This window comes from Mus caroli, unplaced genomic scaffold (assembly GCF_978045245.1).
Source record: "Mus caroli unplaced genomic scaffold, Mus_caroli_1 scaffold_14, whole genome shotgun sequence".
Taxonomy (NCBI): domain Eukaryota; kingdom Metazoa; phylum Chordata; class Mammalia; order Rodentia; family Muridae; genus Mus; species Mus caroli.
This window is the reverse complement of record NW_028227269.1, coordinates 80,872,980-80,891,870: the sequence shown is the minus strand read 5'-3', so window position 1 is coordinate 80,891,870 and position 18,891 is coordinate 80,872,980. Positions and strand designations below refer to the sequence as shown.

At 42.7% G+C, this 18,891-nt stretch overlaps 1 protein-coding gene across 11 annotated transcripts in view; it reads right to left on the bottom strand.

Annotated features, from left to right (window-relative positions):
• Positions 1–18,891, bottom strand: part of Sipa1l1 (signal induced proliferation associated 1 like 1) — a 275,601-nt gene that overhangs the window by 62,414 nt on the left and 194,296 nt on the right. For all 11 annotated transcript variants that reach the window (XM_029484700.2, XM_029484698.2, XM_021178588.3 and 8 more), the window contains 3 exons: positions 17,485–17,659; positions 3,558–3,661; positions 678–835 (listed from right to left, as the gene is read on the bottom strand). In XM_029484700.2, coding sequence (XP_029340560.1) covers positions 678–835; positions 3,558–3,661; positions 17,485–17,659 — 437 coding nt within the window. The remainder of the gene's footprint in view (positions 1–677; positions 836–3,557; positions 3,662–17,484; positions 17,660–18,891) is intronic.

Here is an 18,891-nt window from a genome sequence, read left to right as displayed (position 1 = left end):
CACATAGTGGCTCACAACCATCTGTAATGGGATCCAATGCCCCCTTCTGGTGTGTCTGAAGACTGCTACAGTGTACTCATATGCATAAATTAATAATTAAAAAAATACATTGTATGGCAGTCCACTAGCCATACTTCCCAGCGTTCAAAAGGGTTTCACTGTCTACCTACATGATAGTATAAAATCCTTTGACAAATCTAGTAGACAGCACAGGAGAAATGCTCAAGGTATTTGAAATAATTACAACAAATGTCTAATAAAACACAAAAAAAGCCTTTAAGAGTATGCTTAGAAATGTTAGAGTAAAGGACTTTTTAATAGCAACAATAAAAAAATGAACTTCTATTTATTATGAACATTCATCTCTGTTCTTGCCTTGCCAATAGGAATATATAATTAGCAGCATGAGTAACTAGTTAGTTGGTGACCAGATGGTGTGGATGAGGGACAGCACCTAAGGAGGAGGTGCAAATGGAAGGACAGGTGTCTAACCACAAGCCCAGGGAATGCCAGTACCGCCTGTGACATCATCATGTGAATTTAGCCAACTGTGCACACAATGCAGAGCTAAAGATGACAGCAACAGACTTCCCACGTACTCCAGAACACAAGAGCTGGGGGGAGGGCTGCATAGCCATCACCCACCACCCACTCAGCCACTGCAGCTCCATACCTACCTGTAACAGACACTCTCAGTGCAAGGGTTGTGAGCCCGGACAATGACAAAAACATGCTGAAAGTGAGATCGAATGTTTTTCGGGCTGAATGGTTGTGCTCCAGGCTCTTGGAAAACTATTGTCACAATGTCATTCCCAATGTGCCGCTTCCTCAGGAGCTACAAGAAAACAAGCAAGCATGAGCATGCACAAGGATGCTTAGAGACACCCTCCACCACTGCCTATGTTGAAGGCATCTAGTCCACAAGGTAGGCTGGCCGGTGCAGGGATCACAGCAGATCCTGTCAGTATTCCAGCCTGTCTTAGCATCCTCTCCAAAGGAGGAACATGGATGGAATTGGATATTCTAAAATTTGCATAAAGGATATAGCCATTCAAACAAAGCTAACTAAAAGCAGACATGCCCAGAACCTCAGTTTCTATAGCAACAGTTGTGTTCTGTTTTCAGGCAAGAAACTTGCCACTGGAAAAGAGCTTTAGAGATGAGGAAGGACTAAGGTAATTACAACACGATTATGTCAGTTTCCTTTCCAGAGCATGTGGACAAAGGCACAAGTAATAATTTAAAGGCAGGTTAGGTCTAAGGTTTGAACACCTTCCTTAATTACAGAGCCCTGTTTCAGTTTCCCTTCTGACTCCTGCTCTCACACTAGGTCAGGGTTTCAAATTCAGGCACATCAAGCCAGTCAGTTCCTTCGGAGGAGGCTCCTCAGACAGTGGGATTATCCTATAAAAAATTGGAGTGACGTCTGTTTTTCTCATCTTTGTTTTATGGACGCTCTTGGAAACAAAACAAGTACAAATCACAACAACTAACTATGCTGCACACAAACCTATACAACTCATTTTTAAGTTCTCTAGGGATATTAAAGCATGGAAATTCCATAAAACCAATAACTTAGTGTTGGCCTCCAGCTGGAAGACGGCAGCCTTTTAGATCAGAGTTGGAAGTTTAGAGAAAAATGTCTGGGAAACATACTTTTAAAAAAGCTACTGCTTTATTTTATGGTAGAATGTTCTGCATGCATGCATATCTGTGCATTGCATGCATGCCTGATACCTGTAGAGGCCAGCAGAGGGTGTTGGACCCCCTGAAACTGAAGTTATAGATCATTGTAAGGCACCAAGTGGATGTTGGGAACTAAGCCTGAGTCCTCCAGAAGGGCACCACAGTGCCAAGCTGATTCTGCAGCCCCGGGAAACATACTTTCAACCTTAGGAATTTGAAAGCACTTCAAGTTATCACCCAGTGAGGAAGTTTATTTCTAAGTATCAGACAGGATGGAGATGAAGCCTGGTGTGAACTGATTGCTATTTAGAATGTAGCAAAACGTTCAAATTACAGTGAAGTCATGGGTAAAAGCAAACATCACCTCTCCACTCTACACATATGTCGGTATCTTTTTTCCTGCAAGATCATTCTTCAGTATGTCTTGATATGTGGAATTCATGTTTTTATAAGGACTCAAACCCATTTGTCTTATGCTAAATGTAAACAAAACTGTATTTATTTAAAATACATGTAAAATATTTTAAAAGGTATTCTCTTTAAATGTATTTCTATGTATAAAGTTATCTACACAGAAGAAAAATTAGCTAGAGAATAAAAATTCTTAGTATGTAGCAGGAGAGATTAACATTTTAATTTAGGACTGTAATGTTTTTGCTTTCATTGATTCCCCAAATTAAACTATGTACACAGTTGTGCACTGAAATGGTAACTTCCTCTGCCCAGCACTTCAGCAGCTACATCCTGATAGTAAATACAGTACCCTGACTGACAGATCTCATGTTTTCTGCAAAGCAACAGATTCTCTTTTTCCTCAATGATTATTCATTAGCGTTTACTTTATCTCTCTCAGAATGGTGTTTTCCACTCAGAAGTCTATAAACCGTGCACAGAGTCTAGGCCAGAGATGGGCTTACTGCAGATTTATGGCTACTCACTGTTGTCTTTCCTATTTTTGATCACTTTGGTAACTGACCTGGAAAAACAAAGCTTTTTTACTTAGGCTTGAGAGTGAACCCAAAGCAGCAAGGTGTGAGGTTAGCTGAGTGATGGACTAAGGAGCCCTGATTCACTCTGCAGCCGGCCCTGTTAGTACAACAGACAATGAAACATGCATACTTCATAGGAAGTCAGCCGTGAAACTGGGCAAGTGTGCAATGGGTATGTTAGGAGAGAATGTGTGCTTTCGGCTTCTTCTCAGGTTCAATCTGACATTTATTTTGAACTAGTTTCCCAAATCGTGACTGCTGATATTGTCCCAACAGAACTGTCAGCTTCCATCTTCCTCCATGACAGTCTGTACATCTTGGTTCCATCATTCCTCTTGTGCTTGGTGACTAGGAGTGTCCCTGATCTCTGCAGGCCTCAGTGTAGTTACATTGGACATTATCAGTTCTATTCCTTGCCCTTTCCTGCTGAGGAAGAACACGGCTCTGGACCCTCCTGACACTCTCCCTGACATTCTTGCTGCTGGGTTCAATTTCCCTTGGACTCTAGATGAAGCATCAGTACTCCCTGTTTTAAGCACCGGCTTCTTGAGAAGAATCTTTGCCCACTTGTGTAGGCCCTCTGCAGAGTCATCCAATCACGGTGACCTCAACTTGTTCTCTTCAGATCTCATGAAAACCTCGATCCCCGGTGTGAAAAGCAAATGATTAATTCACAAAGCCGTCCAGCTGGCTGTTAACCTAGAATTTGAGTCTCTTCATTTGTTTTCGGCTCACTCGCTATTTCCTGCTTTCACAAAGCACAAAGCGCCCTGCTGCTGTGACAGGTGCAATACTACATTCTGGCTGCAGATTTCGCACACTCACCACTCAGGCTTCTGGGGGAAGTGCAGTAAGTGGAGCATGGACGACAGCGGCTCTTACCTGTTGCTTGTTGTTAGGTGTGTAGGGCAGCATGGTGGAGACATGGAACATTATCTCATAGTCTTTGTAGGTTGTGTACAGAGAGTGGGTTCCAGTGGAGTCAGCTACAGTTCAGGAAAAATAATACAACAGGTGAGACGACTGTGAGGCCTGGAAAAGAACTCACCAAGAGAATGCCTTCAAAAACGACTGAGAAAGTAAAGAGCCGATTGATGTGTTTTGACTCGTTTTTTAAATACCCAATTCTCTCTTGAACTCCTAAGAAGTCTATAGATGGGTACTTTCTCAGAATGGATGTTTTCTAGAAAATTTGTGAACGAATAAAGTAAATTCTCAAACAAACAAACTGGGGGGTGGGGAGTGGGACATGGCTCATTGGGTGAAATGTTTGTCCACAGTAAGAGGCTCTCCAGTGGTGCCTAATTCAAGCACAGTGAGGTGACAGACAGGGCATCGTCACAGCAAGATGAGAATGATCAAGGAGGACATCTAATGGCAACCTTTGGTCTCCACACTCACACACATTCATGTGCAGGTATGCCTGCATTCATCCACACATGCACACACCCCACATGTATGTTTGTATATACATATATACATGTATACATATATAAAAATATGCATGCAAAAATAAAAATAGAAACCTAACTATCAATTTAAAATATGCTATTGCCAGGCATGGTGGTTCACCCCAATAATCCTGTGCTCAAGAGGCTTAGATGGGAACATCTCAAGTTCACGGCAACCCTGGGGGCTACACTTGGAGTTCTAAGCTAGACTGGACTATATAGGGCAAGATCTTATCTTTAAAAAAAAAATCAAAATATAAATAAAAATTGAGGTGACAGTTAAATGCTGTAAGCTTTATAACGATCCCAGCAGATGCCCTACTTGCTGCTGCAATGCGGACTAGTCCTGAGCACAAGCAGTATTACTGTCAGCAGCTGTGACAACAAAGGTCTGTCTGCTTGCTACTGGCAACAAAATCACAGGTGGCTGGTCGTCTATGTTTATAACTGAAGGAAATGCTAAATTCAATCTAGGTCTGGCAAAACCAACAAAAAATAATTTCACATTCACCTTCACAGACATTGAAAACCAATTTGCTAATATTTCCAATTCAATTAAGAGTGTTGAAAGATTAACACTGGAGACCAAAGTCAAAGGAGTGCCCTCAAGTGTTAAAGGCATGAGAGTCCTTTAACATGTTGTCCCTAAGGAAAAACAACCTCTACTATCTAAATAAAAATGATTTTCCAATCAATGTGCCCACAGGCACCTACAGTAAGGAAAAAACAAAATGAACAAAAAAGAACCAGCCAGCTGCAAGGGACTGCTGAGACTCAAAGGCCTGGATTTCCAGACTCCCCAGAGAACCTAACAGCATTCATTTGGCTACGGTAGACTTAACCACCAACCATACTTTTTTGAGGACCATACTTGACTACATGTCAGTGAATGGTAACTACTGTGTTTTAGTGAATGACATAGCAAGACAAAGTCACTGGCATGCATAAGAGGCAGGCAGGAGTTTTCAAAATCAGGATGCAAGCACTAGTGGGGAAGCCTCTTGAAAAGACAAAATCTGCAGGGCACACCCAGCTCCACTGCAGTGGGCAGAAGGTCCCAAAAGGAGCCTAGCTTCAACAGCGCAATAGGACACTGGTGCAGGAGCTCCCACACTCTGAGGTGCTGCTCCAGCACACGATCAAACTTTCAGATTTAGAAACATGATCCTGGTCCCTGAGCTTCAGCCTCGAGTTTACTGGAGGATCTTCGCTTGGAAGTTCATGAAAAATGCAAAGAAATAAGCTAAATATAGAACAAAGCAAAAATGACTTTTCATAATTGCAAAATACATAGCAACAAGTAAGTACTCAAGAAAAACCCTCATAAATATTAATGACCACCGCCAGAAAGGGCCATTACTATAAAAGAGGGTCTTTCTCAACTGCTTCAGGCTTGTTTTAAGTATGAAGAACTTATCTATAGTTAGGAACCTGCTATAAATATCTGCAGATCAACCTGCTATAAATACCTTGCAAGACTTTGAGGTGAATGTGGCAGCTTTGATGGGTTTCAAGCTGATTTTAAGCCAAACTGATGAGCTAGGAAGAAATACAGCCACCAGCATTTCTTAACTGCGCTTGGCTTATGAACACGACCACCAGAAGGAAATGTTCTCTGGACAGCAATCTGCTTTGCCACTTTTAGCCCTTTCGTTCTCTGCACACCTAACTTCATGTGCTGGACGCTGCCTGACCAGCCTTTTTCTTGGGATATCTAGAAACCCCACAGTTTGTTCGTATTTTGAACAGTCTGAAAATGGTTTCATAAGGTTAGAGATGAGACTAAGGCCAAAACAGTGAGAACTTCCTTAACAAGAAAAAAGCAGTTTCCCAATTCTGAGGTTACTATGTACAGGATACAAGCGTGAATGGTTCCAGAGAGAAGAGAAAAGAAATGTTCTCAAATCTTCTAGGACTGTAATATTTGGTGTTCTTGCTTTGCTTCTAGTGACCCTGAAACCATCAAAGCCTTAAGAGGATGGCAATCTGGGAAAAGGAAACAAAGATATTGTTTAAATCTCATTGAAGAGAATACATAGTGAGCCAGCTCAGAAAAGCTAATGCTTATCTGTAGTGTAGTTGGATGGGCTCAATCCTTTTTTCTTATGGTTTATAGAGACAGGGTTTCTCTATGTAGCCCTGGCTGTCTTGGAACTCACTCTGCACACCAGGCTGGCCTCAAACTTGGAGATCTGCCTGCCTCTGCCTCGCAAATGCTAGGAGCTAGGACTAAAGGTATGTACCACCACATGACTAGTAGTAAACCCCAGTAGCCTTGACAGTCATATGACCACCTCCAACTCACAGAATCACTGAGCTGCACATAGTTATGAATGCCATCATACTCAACAATTATGTCCTAAGAAGAAAATCCTTTATCAGGCATGATCGGACACACATCTATAATCCTAGAACTTGGCAGGCTGAGAAAGGAGGATCTGAGTTAGAGGACGGTTTGGGCTACATAGAAAGATCTTATCTGAAATCTCAAATAAAACTCTCATTACTCAAAGCAGGTAATACTAAGAGCAGGCAATATTAAGATAGAGAACAACAAAGGGAAGACAAGGCTGTCTGCTGTAAAAGATCACAGCAAAGCTTTAGGAAGCTGTGGGCAAAACAGCAAGTCAGCAGCAGCATTTCGACTTGAAGGTGCTTCAAGTCTGCAGAAGCAGGTCCAAGGTGACGCCAGCACCTCTGATAGTCTTGACTTCCGACTTAACCCATGTAGGAAGCTAAGACGATAATGGTATGTGTGAAACTGAGAAGAAGCCAAGAAGGTGTTCATGTGAGGTTTTCTTGAGTACTGCAGGAAAGACAAGACAAAGAAGATGGCCAAGACAAAAGCACTTTCTGAAAACTGTCTAGCCTAAGGAGGCTGGAGGTGTAGTTGAGTGAGAGACTTCTTGCCGGGCATGTGAAGCCCTGGCTTTGATCCTGAGTGCCCCAATACATAAGTAAGACAGACATCCATCACAGTGGTTTGAAAGAGAATGGCTCCAATGGACTCATGTTTCAACATTTGTTCCAGTTGGTGGGACTGCTTGGGAAAGATTAGGATGTGTTGGACCTGGCCATAATGCTTACCTCATTTGAAATAGCATAGTAGTTAAGGGGCGGGTTAAGAGCTCTCTGCTCGAGACAGACTTCCCATGCATGTAATCCTCCCTCAGGATCTGGGGATGCTGGAGTCAATGTTTAGATGCACACTAGGAATCAAGTATGCTTTTCTGAGACAGGGCAAGGTTTGGACCCTGGGGTATAATTTGGCCACCAATAGTCCCTTCTCCATTGTTTGGTATGCTCACTGTTAACAACAGTGAAATAAAGTTTGGGAAAGTGCTAGGTTATAAGATCCTCAGTAAATGTCCTGGTTGGAATTTAAACTTTGGGTCCAGCAAGATGACTCAGCAGCTTAAAATGAGAGCTTTACATATATACCTGACAACTCAAATTCAATCGTTAGAACCCCCATAAAAAAGCCAGATGCAGAGGCACACACCTGTTAACCCAGTAATCCCAGGCATGATGGGAAGTAGAAACAGGAGACCCACCTTGAGTACACATACACAGCAGAACCAACAAAAATCATCTTGCCTTGAAAGGAAAGAAGTGACTCCCCAAAGTCCTTCTCTGACCTCCACACAGGTACTGTCACATGTGTATGTGTGTCCACTGTCATATATACTCACCACACACACACACACACACACATATTAAACTTAACATTTTATTCAGTTAAGATTTTGTATGTGTAGTTCACACTCTGTGTCTAGAACCCTGAGTGGCCCTGTGGGTGCCTTATCCCTCTCTTCCATCAGGGCTTACTCCAAATAAGGGACTGCTTTTTCTTTTCCTAAAGATTGAATATTTTTATTAGTACTGTTTTTCCTGAATACATATAAGTACACCATGTTTGTACCTTGTGCCCATAAAACCCAAGAGGGCACTGGATCTTCTGAAATTAGAGTTCCAGATGATTGTGAGCAACCTCGTGGGTCCTGGGAATCGGACCTGGATCTTCAGGAAGAACAACATGTACTCTTTTTTTTTTTTTTTTAAATTGACTAGAGATTATTGAGTGCCTATGGTTTTTTTTTAAATTTATGTTTTAATTAGATATTTTCTTCATTTATATTTCAAATGCTATCCCAAAAGTCCCCAGATCCCCCCCCCACTCCCCTACTCACCCACTCCCACTTCTTGGCCCGGCATTCCCCTGTACTGGAGCATATAAAGTTGGCAAGACCTAGGGGCCTCTCTTTAAAATGATGGCCGACTAGGCCATCTTCTGATACATATGCAGCTAGAGACACGAGCTCCAGGGGTACTGGGTAGTTCATATTGTAGTTCCGCCTATAGGGTTGCAGACCCCTTCAGTTCCTTGAGTACTTTCTCTAGCTCCTCCATTGGGGGCCCTGTGGTCCATCCAATAGCTGACTGTGAGCATCCACTTCTGTGTTTGCCAGGCACTGACATCGCCTCACAAGAGACAGCTATATCAGGGTCCTTTCAGCAAAATCTTGCTAGTATATACAATGGTGTCAGCATTTGGAGGCTGATTATGGGATGGATCCCCCGGTACGGCAGTCTCTAGATGGTCCATCCTTTCGTCTCAGCTCCAAACTTTGTCTCTGTAACTCCTTCCATGGGTGTTTTGTTCCCAATTCTAAGAAGGGGCAAAGTGTCCACACTTTGGTCTTTGTTCTTGAGTTTCATGTGTTTAGCAAATTGTATCTTGTATCTTGGGTATTCTAAGTTTCACTTATCAGTGATTACATATCATGTGAGTTCTTTTGTGATTGGGTTACTTCACTCAGGATGATGCCCTCCAGGTCCATCCATTTGCCTAGGAATTTCATAAATTCATTCTTTTTAATAGCTGAGTAGTACTCCATTGTGTAAATGTACCACATTTTCTGTATCCATTAGTCTGCTGAGGGACATCTGGGTTCTTTCCAGATTCTGGCTATTATAAATAAGGTTAATATGAACGTAGTGGAGCATGTGTCCTTCTTACCAGTTGGAACATCTTCTGGATATATGCCCAGGAGAGGTATTGTGGGATCCTCCAGTAGTATTATGTCCAATTTTCTGAGGAACCACCAGACTGATTCCCAGAGTGGTTGTACAAGCTTGCAATCTCACCAACAATGGAGGAGTGTTCCTCTTTCTCCATATCGCCAGCATCTGCTGTCACCTGAATTTTTTTTCTTAGCCATTCTGACTGGTATGAGGTGGAATCTCAGGATTGTTTTGATTTGCATTTGCCTGATGATTAAGGATGCTAAACATTTTTTCAGGTGCTTCTCAGCCATTCAGTATTCCTCAGTTGAGAATTCTTTGTTTAGCTCTCAACCCCATTTTGTAATGAGGTTATTTGATTTTCTGGAGTCCACCTTCTTGAGTTCTTTATATATATTGGATATGAGTCTCCTATCTGATTTAGGATAGGTAAAGATCCTTTCCCAATATGTTGGTGGCCTTTTTGTCTTATTAACAGTGTCTTTTGCCTTGCAGAAGCTTTGTAATTTTATGAGGTCCCATTTGTCGATTCTCGATCTTACAGCACAAGCCATTGCTGTTCTATTCAGGAATTTTCCCCCTGTGCGCATATCTTCGAGGCTTTTCCCCACTTTCTCCTCTATAAGTTTCACTGTCTCTGGTTTTATGTGGAGTTCCTTGATCCACTTAGATTTGACCTTAGTACAAGGAGATAGGAATGGATCAATTCTCATTCTTCTACATGATAACCGCCAGTTAGGCCAGCACCATTTGTTGAAAATGCTGTCTTTTTTCCACTGGATGTTTTTAGCTCCCTTGTCAAAGATCAAGTGACCATAGGTGTGTGGGTTCATTTCTGGGTCTTCAATTCTATTCCATTGGTCTACTTGTCTGTCACTATACCAGTACCATGTAGTTTTTATCACAATTGCTCTGTAGTACAGCTTTAGATCAGGCATGGTGATTCCACCAGAGGTTCTTTTATCCTTGAGAAGAGTTTTTGCTATCCTAGGTCTTTTGTTATTCCAGATGAATTTGCAAATTGCCCTTTCTAATTTGTTGAAGAATTGAGTTGGAATTTTGATGGGGATTGCATTGAATCTGTAGATTGCTTTTGGCAAGATAGCCATTTTCACTATATTGATCCTCTCAATCCATGAGCATGGGAGATCTTTCCATCTTCTGAGATCTTCTTTAATTTCTTTCTTCAGAGACTTGAAGTTCTTATCATAGAGATCTTTCACTTCCTTAGTTAGAGTCACACCAAGGTATTTTATATTATTTGTGACTATTGTGAAGGGTGTTGTTTCTCTAATTTTATTCTCAGCCTGTTTATCCTTTGTGTAGAGAAAGGCCATTGACTTGTTTGAGTTAATTTTATATTCAGCTACTTCACTGAAGCTGTTTATCAGGTATAGGAGTTCTCTGGTGGAATTTTTAGGGTCACTTATATATACTATCATATCATCTGCAAAAAGTGATATTTTGACTTCTTCCTTTCCAATTTGTATCCCCTTGATCTCCTTTTGTTGTCGAATTGCTCTGGCTAGGACTTCAAGTGGGCAGCCTTGTCTAGTTCCTGTTTTATTTATTTATTTATTTATTTATTTATTTATTGGAATTGCTTCTAGCTTCTCACCATTTACTTTGATGTTGGCTACTGGTTTGGTATAGATTGCTTTTATCATGTTTAGGTATGGGTCTCGAATTCCTGATCTTTCCAAGACTTGTATCATGAAGGGGTGTTGGATTTTGTCAAATGCTTTCTCCACATCTAAGGAGATGATCATGTGGTTTTTGTCTTTGAGTTTGTTTATATAGTGGATTACGTTGATGGATTTCCATATATTAAACCATGCCTCCATCCCTGCATCCCTGGAATGAAACCTACTTGGTCAGGATGGATAATTGTTTTGATGTAAGAACATGTACTCTTAACCACTGAACTGTCTCTCCAGCCCCCCAAGGTTCTATGTTCTTTCTAAAGCCTGAGTGAGTCTAGGCTAAAGCATATACTCCAGCTGCCCTTTGGCTGCAGCTGAAATCCTGAGGTGGCACACAACACTGCAGTGAATTAGGGAGGGCAGGGCGCTGAGGAATGCTTCACAAAGGGCCTCAAAGTTCCCTGTATGCTGACTTGACAACCAAGCTTCATTCAGGCAAAAGCTTCTCAAATAATCATCCGTAAATATAGCTTAAAATGAGGGTGGTCTCCAGCTTTCAAATCAATGTCATAGAGAGAAGTTTATTTTTCTCTTTATTCTAGTGTGTTTGCCAACCAAATCTGGAAACAAACAGGAAGCCCAAAAATTCACTGCTGAACATTTCTTTAGAGATCTGTTCCAGCCAACAACATATTTATCTGATACTTATTTGTTTGTCTTTACTGCTGAGATGAGAGAACGGACTTTGTGCAGATGGGTAGGAAAGAGAAGAAATGACTCCATTGTTTCACCAGGCTTAGCTTTCCTGACTCTCCTGCTTCACAGCAGACTAAAAACCTCAAAACAGTTACGATGATAAGCAGAAGTGTCTCACCAGACAATTTGGGTGTGAAAAGGCCAAGTGCACCAGAAAGGGAAGGGACAGAGACTGGAGGTCAAGTCATGGATTCATGTTCATGCATTAACCAGCCATACCACCAGATCTGTCACAGGTCCATAATGCTTATTAGCTATCTAACCATAGGCATGTGAATGTATATAAAGACAATTTAGCTAGCAATTTGTGGGGTTCCACTAAGATAGCATGCATGCACAGACTGACTGACTGACAGACTGATTGACTGAATATAAAAGTGAACTAGAACTTCTGTTCCAGCCATAATTCTCACTATAAATTTGAAAATTTGGTAAGATATATTTGAACCAACTCATTTCAAACATCCAACAAAGGACATCATTGGACAGTCTGTGGTCCATGCTGGGATGGGGTCAGTGAGAGGTGGCAACAAGGAAGTAAGGTGAGCCCTATAATGTCCCAGTTCACTACTCAGGTGGAATTTTGGGACAGTGGCACAGGATAGGCTAAGCCCAGTCTGAAGAGAGAAGCCAGCATACAATGGAGTTCAGGAAGTCTGAAGCAACTAACACTTGCAGAATATCGATCAGTACTGAGCTTAGTCTCCAGGAGAGGCAAAGCTCAGAGCCAGAAAAGCTCAATATCTGAACCAGGTACCCTTAAGTACTGGACAAAAATAATCTACATATGCACAGGGCTCCTTCCTAAAAGACAAACAAAGAAAATAACTAGAGCAGGAGCCACCAAACTGTTCAGAGTTAGAAGACATGTGAATCCATCCCACACAGGCACACTGGAGACATCTAATTCAACAGGATGCTGGTCAGGTCAATGCCACTTCATGCCTTAGAAACACTACAAGGCTACTACTTGTACGTAGCTGTAGGCAAGGCTAATCAAGCTTCAGGGAAACCACGCGGTTCTTTTGGGGTGTTCAGTGACATCTACACAGTGATGGCATTCAGAAAGTGCAGCACTTCTTAAGTAAGCAGCCAGCTGGAGCACTGAGGCGGAACGCAATCCAGGAAAAATCCAATACCAAGAAGAAATCCAGGAAGACACAAACAGAAATCCTAGAGGATTTAAAGGACAAGATGAACCCAATGAAGCTCAGAGAATGGAAGACTTAAAAAATTACCAAGTACAACTTCTGGTTGATAATACCGTATTTTATTGGAAGTGTCACTGGATCAAATTAGTGTGAATTAGGATGTTCTACAGAATGGGAGGGGGGAAGAGAAAGGAAGCTGAAGATGTGCTGATAGAAATTATCAAAACGGAAGCATAACAGTGTGGAAAAGCTGAACAAATAAAACCAGAGCCTCATTAGCTTTTGGAACACTAGTGACAATATACAACCAATATGCAACAGGAGACCAGAGGGGCTAAGCACACACACACACACACACAAACCACACAAAGTGTTTGAATTTGGTAAAACCTGCACATTCATAGATCTGCATAAGCTCTACTGAGGAACAGCCTTTGGGACAGGGTCTCACAAAACCAGTTTGGCCTCAAACTTACTATTTAGCCAAGGACAACATTGAATTTCTGATCCTCCTGCCTCTACCTCCTGAGTTCAGTCCTGCCCATCTTCCTGGTTTCTCATCCTACAGTGTGATCTCCTCCACCTGTGCCCGACACTGGGAGGCTTCCACAGGAGCACAGCACACGCCAGCACCATGGTTTTATGCCTCCAGAACTGAGCCAACCTGTTTTCTTCCCAAACTAGCTAGCCTTGGGTATTTTGTTACACCAAGAAAAAACAGATGAAGGCATATTTATTCTGTAAAAGCAGAGAAGTAACTCTATCAGGATCCTCTCAGTGAGAAAGGGACACTTTTATAGAATATATTACATAATTCTAGATTGTGCAGTCAGAGGCAGCTTGCCAAGCTAGGTCCATCTTTCTCTAGCTGTCAAGTTGATAGGACTTGGGGCTAAATCTTAGTGATTTGACTGCTTTATTAGCCATCACGCATTTCTGGATGCCTTTATGATATCATCAACAGGTTAGCTTGATAGACAGTCTTCTGGGCTGCCACTGACCACCCAGTTATAGAAACAAGGCACATATTTCAGTGGGTTCTCCCTGGTGATGATCTGCAGAGCCCTACAACTTGTGACAGGTACAGACTCTGTGAGGTGGACATCACAACATTGGGACACAAAGAGCTGAAGGGCACCTAACAATTTAAGATCTTACAGAGCTGCAAGCAGGACTAGGCATTAACATACTATTTAAGCAGCTAGGCTATTTATGGCTTTTCATAGTTGCTCTTGCATGGTGTCTCTAAGCTGCCAACAGCAAAACTATGGCAACAGGAAATTCCTCCCTGCAGTGGAGTTTATGAATGCTTTTCTGTTTTCATGAGTCAATGCCTTATTTAATTTCCTGTACAGAGAACCAGAGAGATTACTATAGCCTGCAACACATATGTGCTAATCCAAAGACCCTCTCAAAGAAAAACAGGTCACAGCTGTCTAAAGATAGTTTTTTAGATAAAATTGAAATTCTCTCCCCACAGAGGAGCACCAGAAGACGACATACTGCCTCCCAAACCAACACCTGAGAGCTTAACTGCTCTCCTGAAGGGTTCTAGAAACCTAGCAGGATTCTGCACTGTAGTTAAACAGATTGACTCATCACTAGGCCTTTAATCAACGTACCGATGCAAACCAACAGGCCTGTTTTTTTAGATTCTGGTACCAAAGGAGCAGAAGGGACAGCACTTGGGGAGAGAGAGGACCAGCAAGGGCCTGGAGGAAGGCAGGAAGTAGGGAAATACAAAGTACAATGACACACAACACAGAAAAGTCGTCATAACATCTAAATAAGTTTTAAGATAAACAGACTAGAGAGATGACTCATGGATCAAGTCCCAAGTTCGAATCCTCAAAACCCATATTAATATAGCAAGTGTGGTGGTGCAAGCTTGGCGAGTGAGTACTGAGCAGGTGGAGACAGGTTAATCCCTGGGGCTCACTGCCCACCAGCCTGGTTTCTGTGGTGAACTTCTGGTCTCTAAACACAGGAAGGATGACTCCTGAGGAACAACACCCATGGCTCACCTGTGGCATCTACGTGCACACATACATGTGTACACACATGTATCACCACATTAACAGAACTGTAGGCAACAGAAACAACAGATACAGATGGGAGTAGCAAGCTGGCCCCATTGGTAGAGACACTTGCCACAAAGTCGTGTAACCTGAGTTTGAACCCACGAAAAGGTAGAAGGAAGAAGCTGGGTGTAGTGACATACACCTTTAATCCTAGCACTGAAGAGACAGAAAGATCTTTATGAGTTCCAGGTCAGTCTGGTCTACATGAGGAGTTCCAGGTCAGCCAAAGACACATAATGAGATGGTGATTCCAAAACAAAAAGATTAAAAAAAAAAAAAACCCAAAAAGGGAATAGACTCCACGAAGTTTGTCTTTGGCCTCCAGAGGTACTTGGGGGCAGAAGTAGTGGACACACATACAGTCACATGCACATATACATCATATACAAACACCCAAACACACATATAAACAAGGATATAAACAAGAATGTAAAAATAAATAGGAAAGTTATGTAAAGGTTGGCTATGCAGAAGAACACAGGATTATATAATAAACCAATAAAAGTAAAATGTATAGGTCTTACAATCAGACTAAGTTCCTGGCCTTTTCAGTCCTCCTAACATTCATCCATGTGTAGTGGAATCTCTGCAGTTCCACTTGGTACACGGAGCACCATTTGTGCCCAAGCCCTGAACCATCCAACAGGTCTGATGACAGCGATGCCATTTGGGCCATTGTACTGGCTACTTTTGTGTCAACTTGACACAGCTGGAGTTATCACAGAGAAAGGAGCTTCAGTTGAGGAAATGCCTCTATGAGATCCAACTGTAAGGCATTTTCTCAATTAGTGATCAAGGGGGAACCCTTGTGGGTGGGACCATCTCTGGGCTGGTAGTCTTGGGTTCTATAAGAGAGCAGGCTGAGCAAGCCAGGGGAAGCAAGCCAGTAAGTAACATCCCTCCACGGTCTCTGCATCAGCTCCTGCTTCCTGGTCTGCTTGAGTTCAAGTCCTGACTTCCTTTGGTGATGAACAGCAGTATGGAAGTGTAAGCCAAATAAACCCTTTCCTCCCCAACTTGCTTCTTGGTCATCATGTTTGTGCAGGAATAGAAACCCTGACTAACACAAATTGGTACCAGCAGAGTGGGGTATTCCTGTGACAACCTGACCATGTTTTTGGGAGGACTATGGAAGGACTTTGGAACTTTGGGCTTGAAGATCCATTCGTTGTTAAGAGCTCTGTCAGATGTTGTGTAGGAGCTTGGAAGATAATGTTGAGAACAGTTCAGAAGATGGAGGTCTGGTTTGTGAAATTTCAGAGGGAAAATTAAAGACTCTTTTCAGGGCCATTGCTGTTTTGATTGTGAAGATTTTGTAGTTCTGGTTAGCTGGGGCTGAAGAATCAGCTGTGATTAACAAGATACCAGAACTACTAAAGCAAAAACTTTGCATTACTGGGACTATTGATTCTGGTTAGCTGGAGCTAAGAAATTAGCGGTGATTAAGAAGAGACCAGCATCGTTGAGGTGACATCTTCTGGGAAGTGTTTTCTGAAAGCACAAAGAGGCTGAGTTCCAGAGATAGCCAAGGTTGTACTCCTGCTGCATTGGGACTTGGTAATGTGTAAGGGTCACCCAGGTGGTACTGGTTTTGAAGGCATGAAGGGGTCACACAGAGCAGTTGAGGCACGGCACTGTGAGAGGCCATAGAAGGCCATTGGTGAAGGTGCAGCCTCAGTTGTAATTGAAGGCCCAGGAATGGGTCATGCAGTGTTTTGGAGATGCCAGTACCATGAGATGACCATCAAGAGCAGCAGCAGCAGTGGAGTACAGGCATCTGGAGCCCAGAGGACGACGTGTGTGCTACAAAGGGCATGGCTGGAGAAGTGACCCAAGCCCTTGGAGGAACCCAGAAGATCGTGAGTTGAATCCCAGACATTGGACGGTTGGAGATTGATTTTTGCTTTGATTGTGACTGTGCCCTGATATTTTCCCTCTTGAAGGAAGAAACTGTTTTAGTGGAGCCCACAGTTAAGAGACTTTTAATTGTAAAAAGACTTTGGATTTTAAAGGAGATGGATATTTTAAAGAGATTGAAATTTTAAGAATATGTAAAGGCTGTGGGACTTTTAAAGTTATTTAGATCTTGGGGATGAATAAGTATGTAAGGATTGAGGCTTACTAGTGATGTATTTGTGTGTCAAGTTGACAAGGGGTTAATTGTACTGGCTAGTTTTGTGTCAACTTGACACAGCTGGAGTTATCACAGAGAAAAGAGCTTCAGTTGAGGAAATGCCTCCATGAGATCCAACTGTAAGGCATTTTCTCAATTAGTGATCAAGGGGGAAAGGCCGCTTGTGGGTGGGACCATCTCTGGGCTGGTAGTCTTGGGTTCTATAAGAGAGCAGGCTGAGCAAGCCAGGGGAGGCAAGCCAGTAAAGAACATCCCTCCATGGCCTCTGCATCAGCTCCTGCTTTCTGACCTGCTTGAGTTCCAGTCCTGACTTCCTTTGGTGATGAACAGCAGTATGGAAGTGTAAGCCGAATAAACCCTTTCCTCCCCAACTTGCTTCTTGGTCATGATGTTTGTGCAGGAATAGAAACCCTGACTAAGACGGCCATGGTCTTTGATGTTTCTAGTGCTGCATCCTCCCAGCCTGATTTTCTGCAGCAAGAGGCAGTGCTGTTGGATGGATGGTTTAGCAAATGCACATCAGCATGCAGAGAAATCAAGCAGAGCAGGAAGGGTAAGTATGTCTTACTTTTGGTGTCAAGCTGCGCACGATACTTCTCGAATCCTTTTAGCCGGACTCGTTCCCCCAACAGCTGAAGGAACTCCTCAAAGGCTGGGCCTGCAGACTCGTTGTTGTACATCTCCTCCTCCGTGCTCTGGCCTGCTTTGCAGTACATGATGCCTACTTTCTGTTGATAGTTCAGCTGTGGAGGCAGGAGATACAGTGAGGTAGATAGAGATGGGTATGCTTTGCCTCCCAGTGCTAACAAGTCCTGCAGGACACACTCCCAGCCAATAGCTAGCTAGCTCCCTTCTCGGGGAATCCTTTTAATTCTTCTGCCTCAGATCCAAAAACTACAATGGAACAACTACCTCTAATCCCCCCAGCTAAAAGAAAGGACAGAGGAGTAAGCTGGAATTGCTGCATGTCACATCCTACAGCACTGAGCAGATGGTGGGGTTTCAGGGAATTTCTTTTCCTGATTTACAAAGTAGGAGAGGCTTCGGAACAGCCTGAACAAAACTGCCAACCGATCCTCAATGATCTCCCCTTTACTAATCTAAGGCCTTTAAATAAAAACAGACATCTATTCATCAAAACATACTTTAAAATAAATTGTTTTGAACTAAAAAGCCTATTAATAACCGTGGCATTGAAGAATTTGAGCAGATTTGCACCACCACCATTTGAACAGTGTGCTGACTGTGCTCCAGCATAGAGCTTGGGTAGAGACCAGTGTCACCAGCACACAGCTAGAGACACTTCTAAATGTCTTAATGGCAGGACAGCTTGGGGGCAAATATACCTTTTACACTGCCCTCAAAGTCAGCATTCCCAGATGTAAATGAGATACAACAGAGTTCACATTGCCCTTAAGTGAAGCATTCCCAGATGTAGCTGATACAGCAGTGATCAAGACACACACTCATCACTGAGAAGCTTGCCATCTGACAAACAACTTTGCAAAGGATACTGAGCTCCCAATAAGAAGTAAGTTTGCAACATAAAAATGTAGACCTGGAGAACTAGTATAAACAGTGCTGAGCTCTTAACCCTCTCCCTCAATGTCCAGCAACTAGGGAAAAAATGGGGGCTGAGGGGTAGGGGCTGATGCTGTCACTTGGTGCTGTTTGCTTAGACGTCAACTGGAATCCCACCTTGCGAGGCATAAAAGCTGGTTCCACATTCTGGAGCTCAAACAGCCTTCTACTGCCTCTGGAGCAGCTGTGACTACAGGTGCAGCCACTATGCCTGGTAAGGTGAAGTTTTAGTAACCAGTATCTACTGAATACCCGCTACCTGCCAAATACCACATAATATGGACCATACAGTTATTGCCTGATCCTCAGCACAGACTATCCGCTTGACCTTACTCATCTAGCAGACAAATGAATGAATGGAAGGAAAGTAATTTGTGCAGTGGGTAGTCCTGCC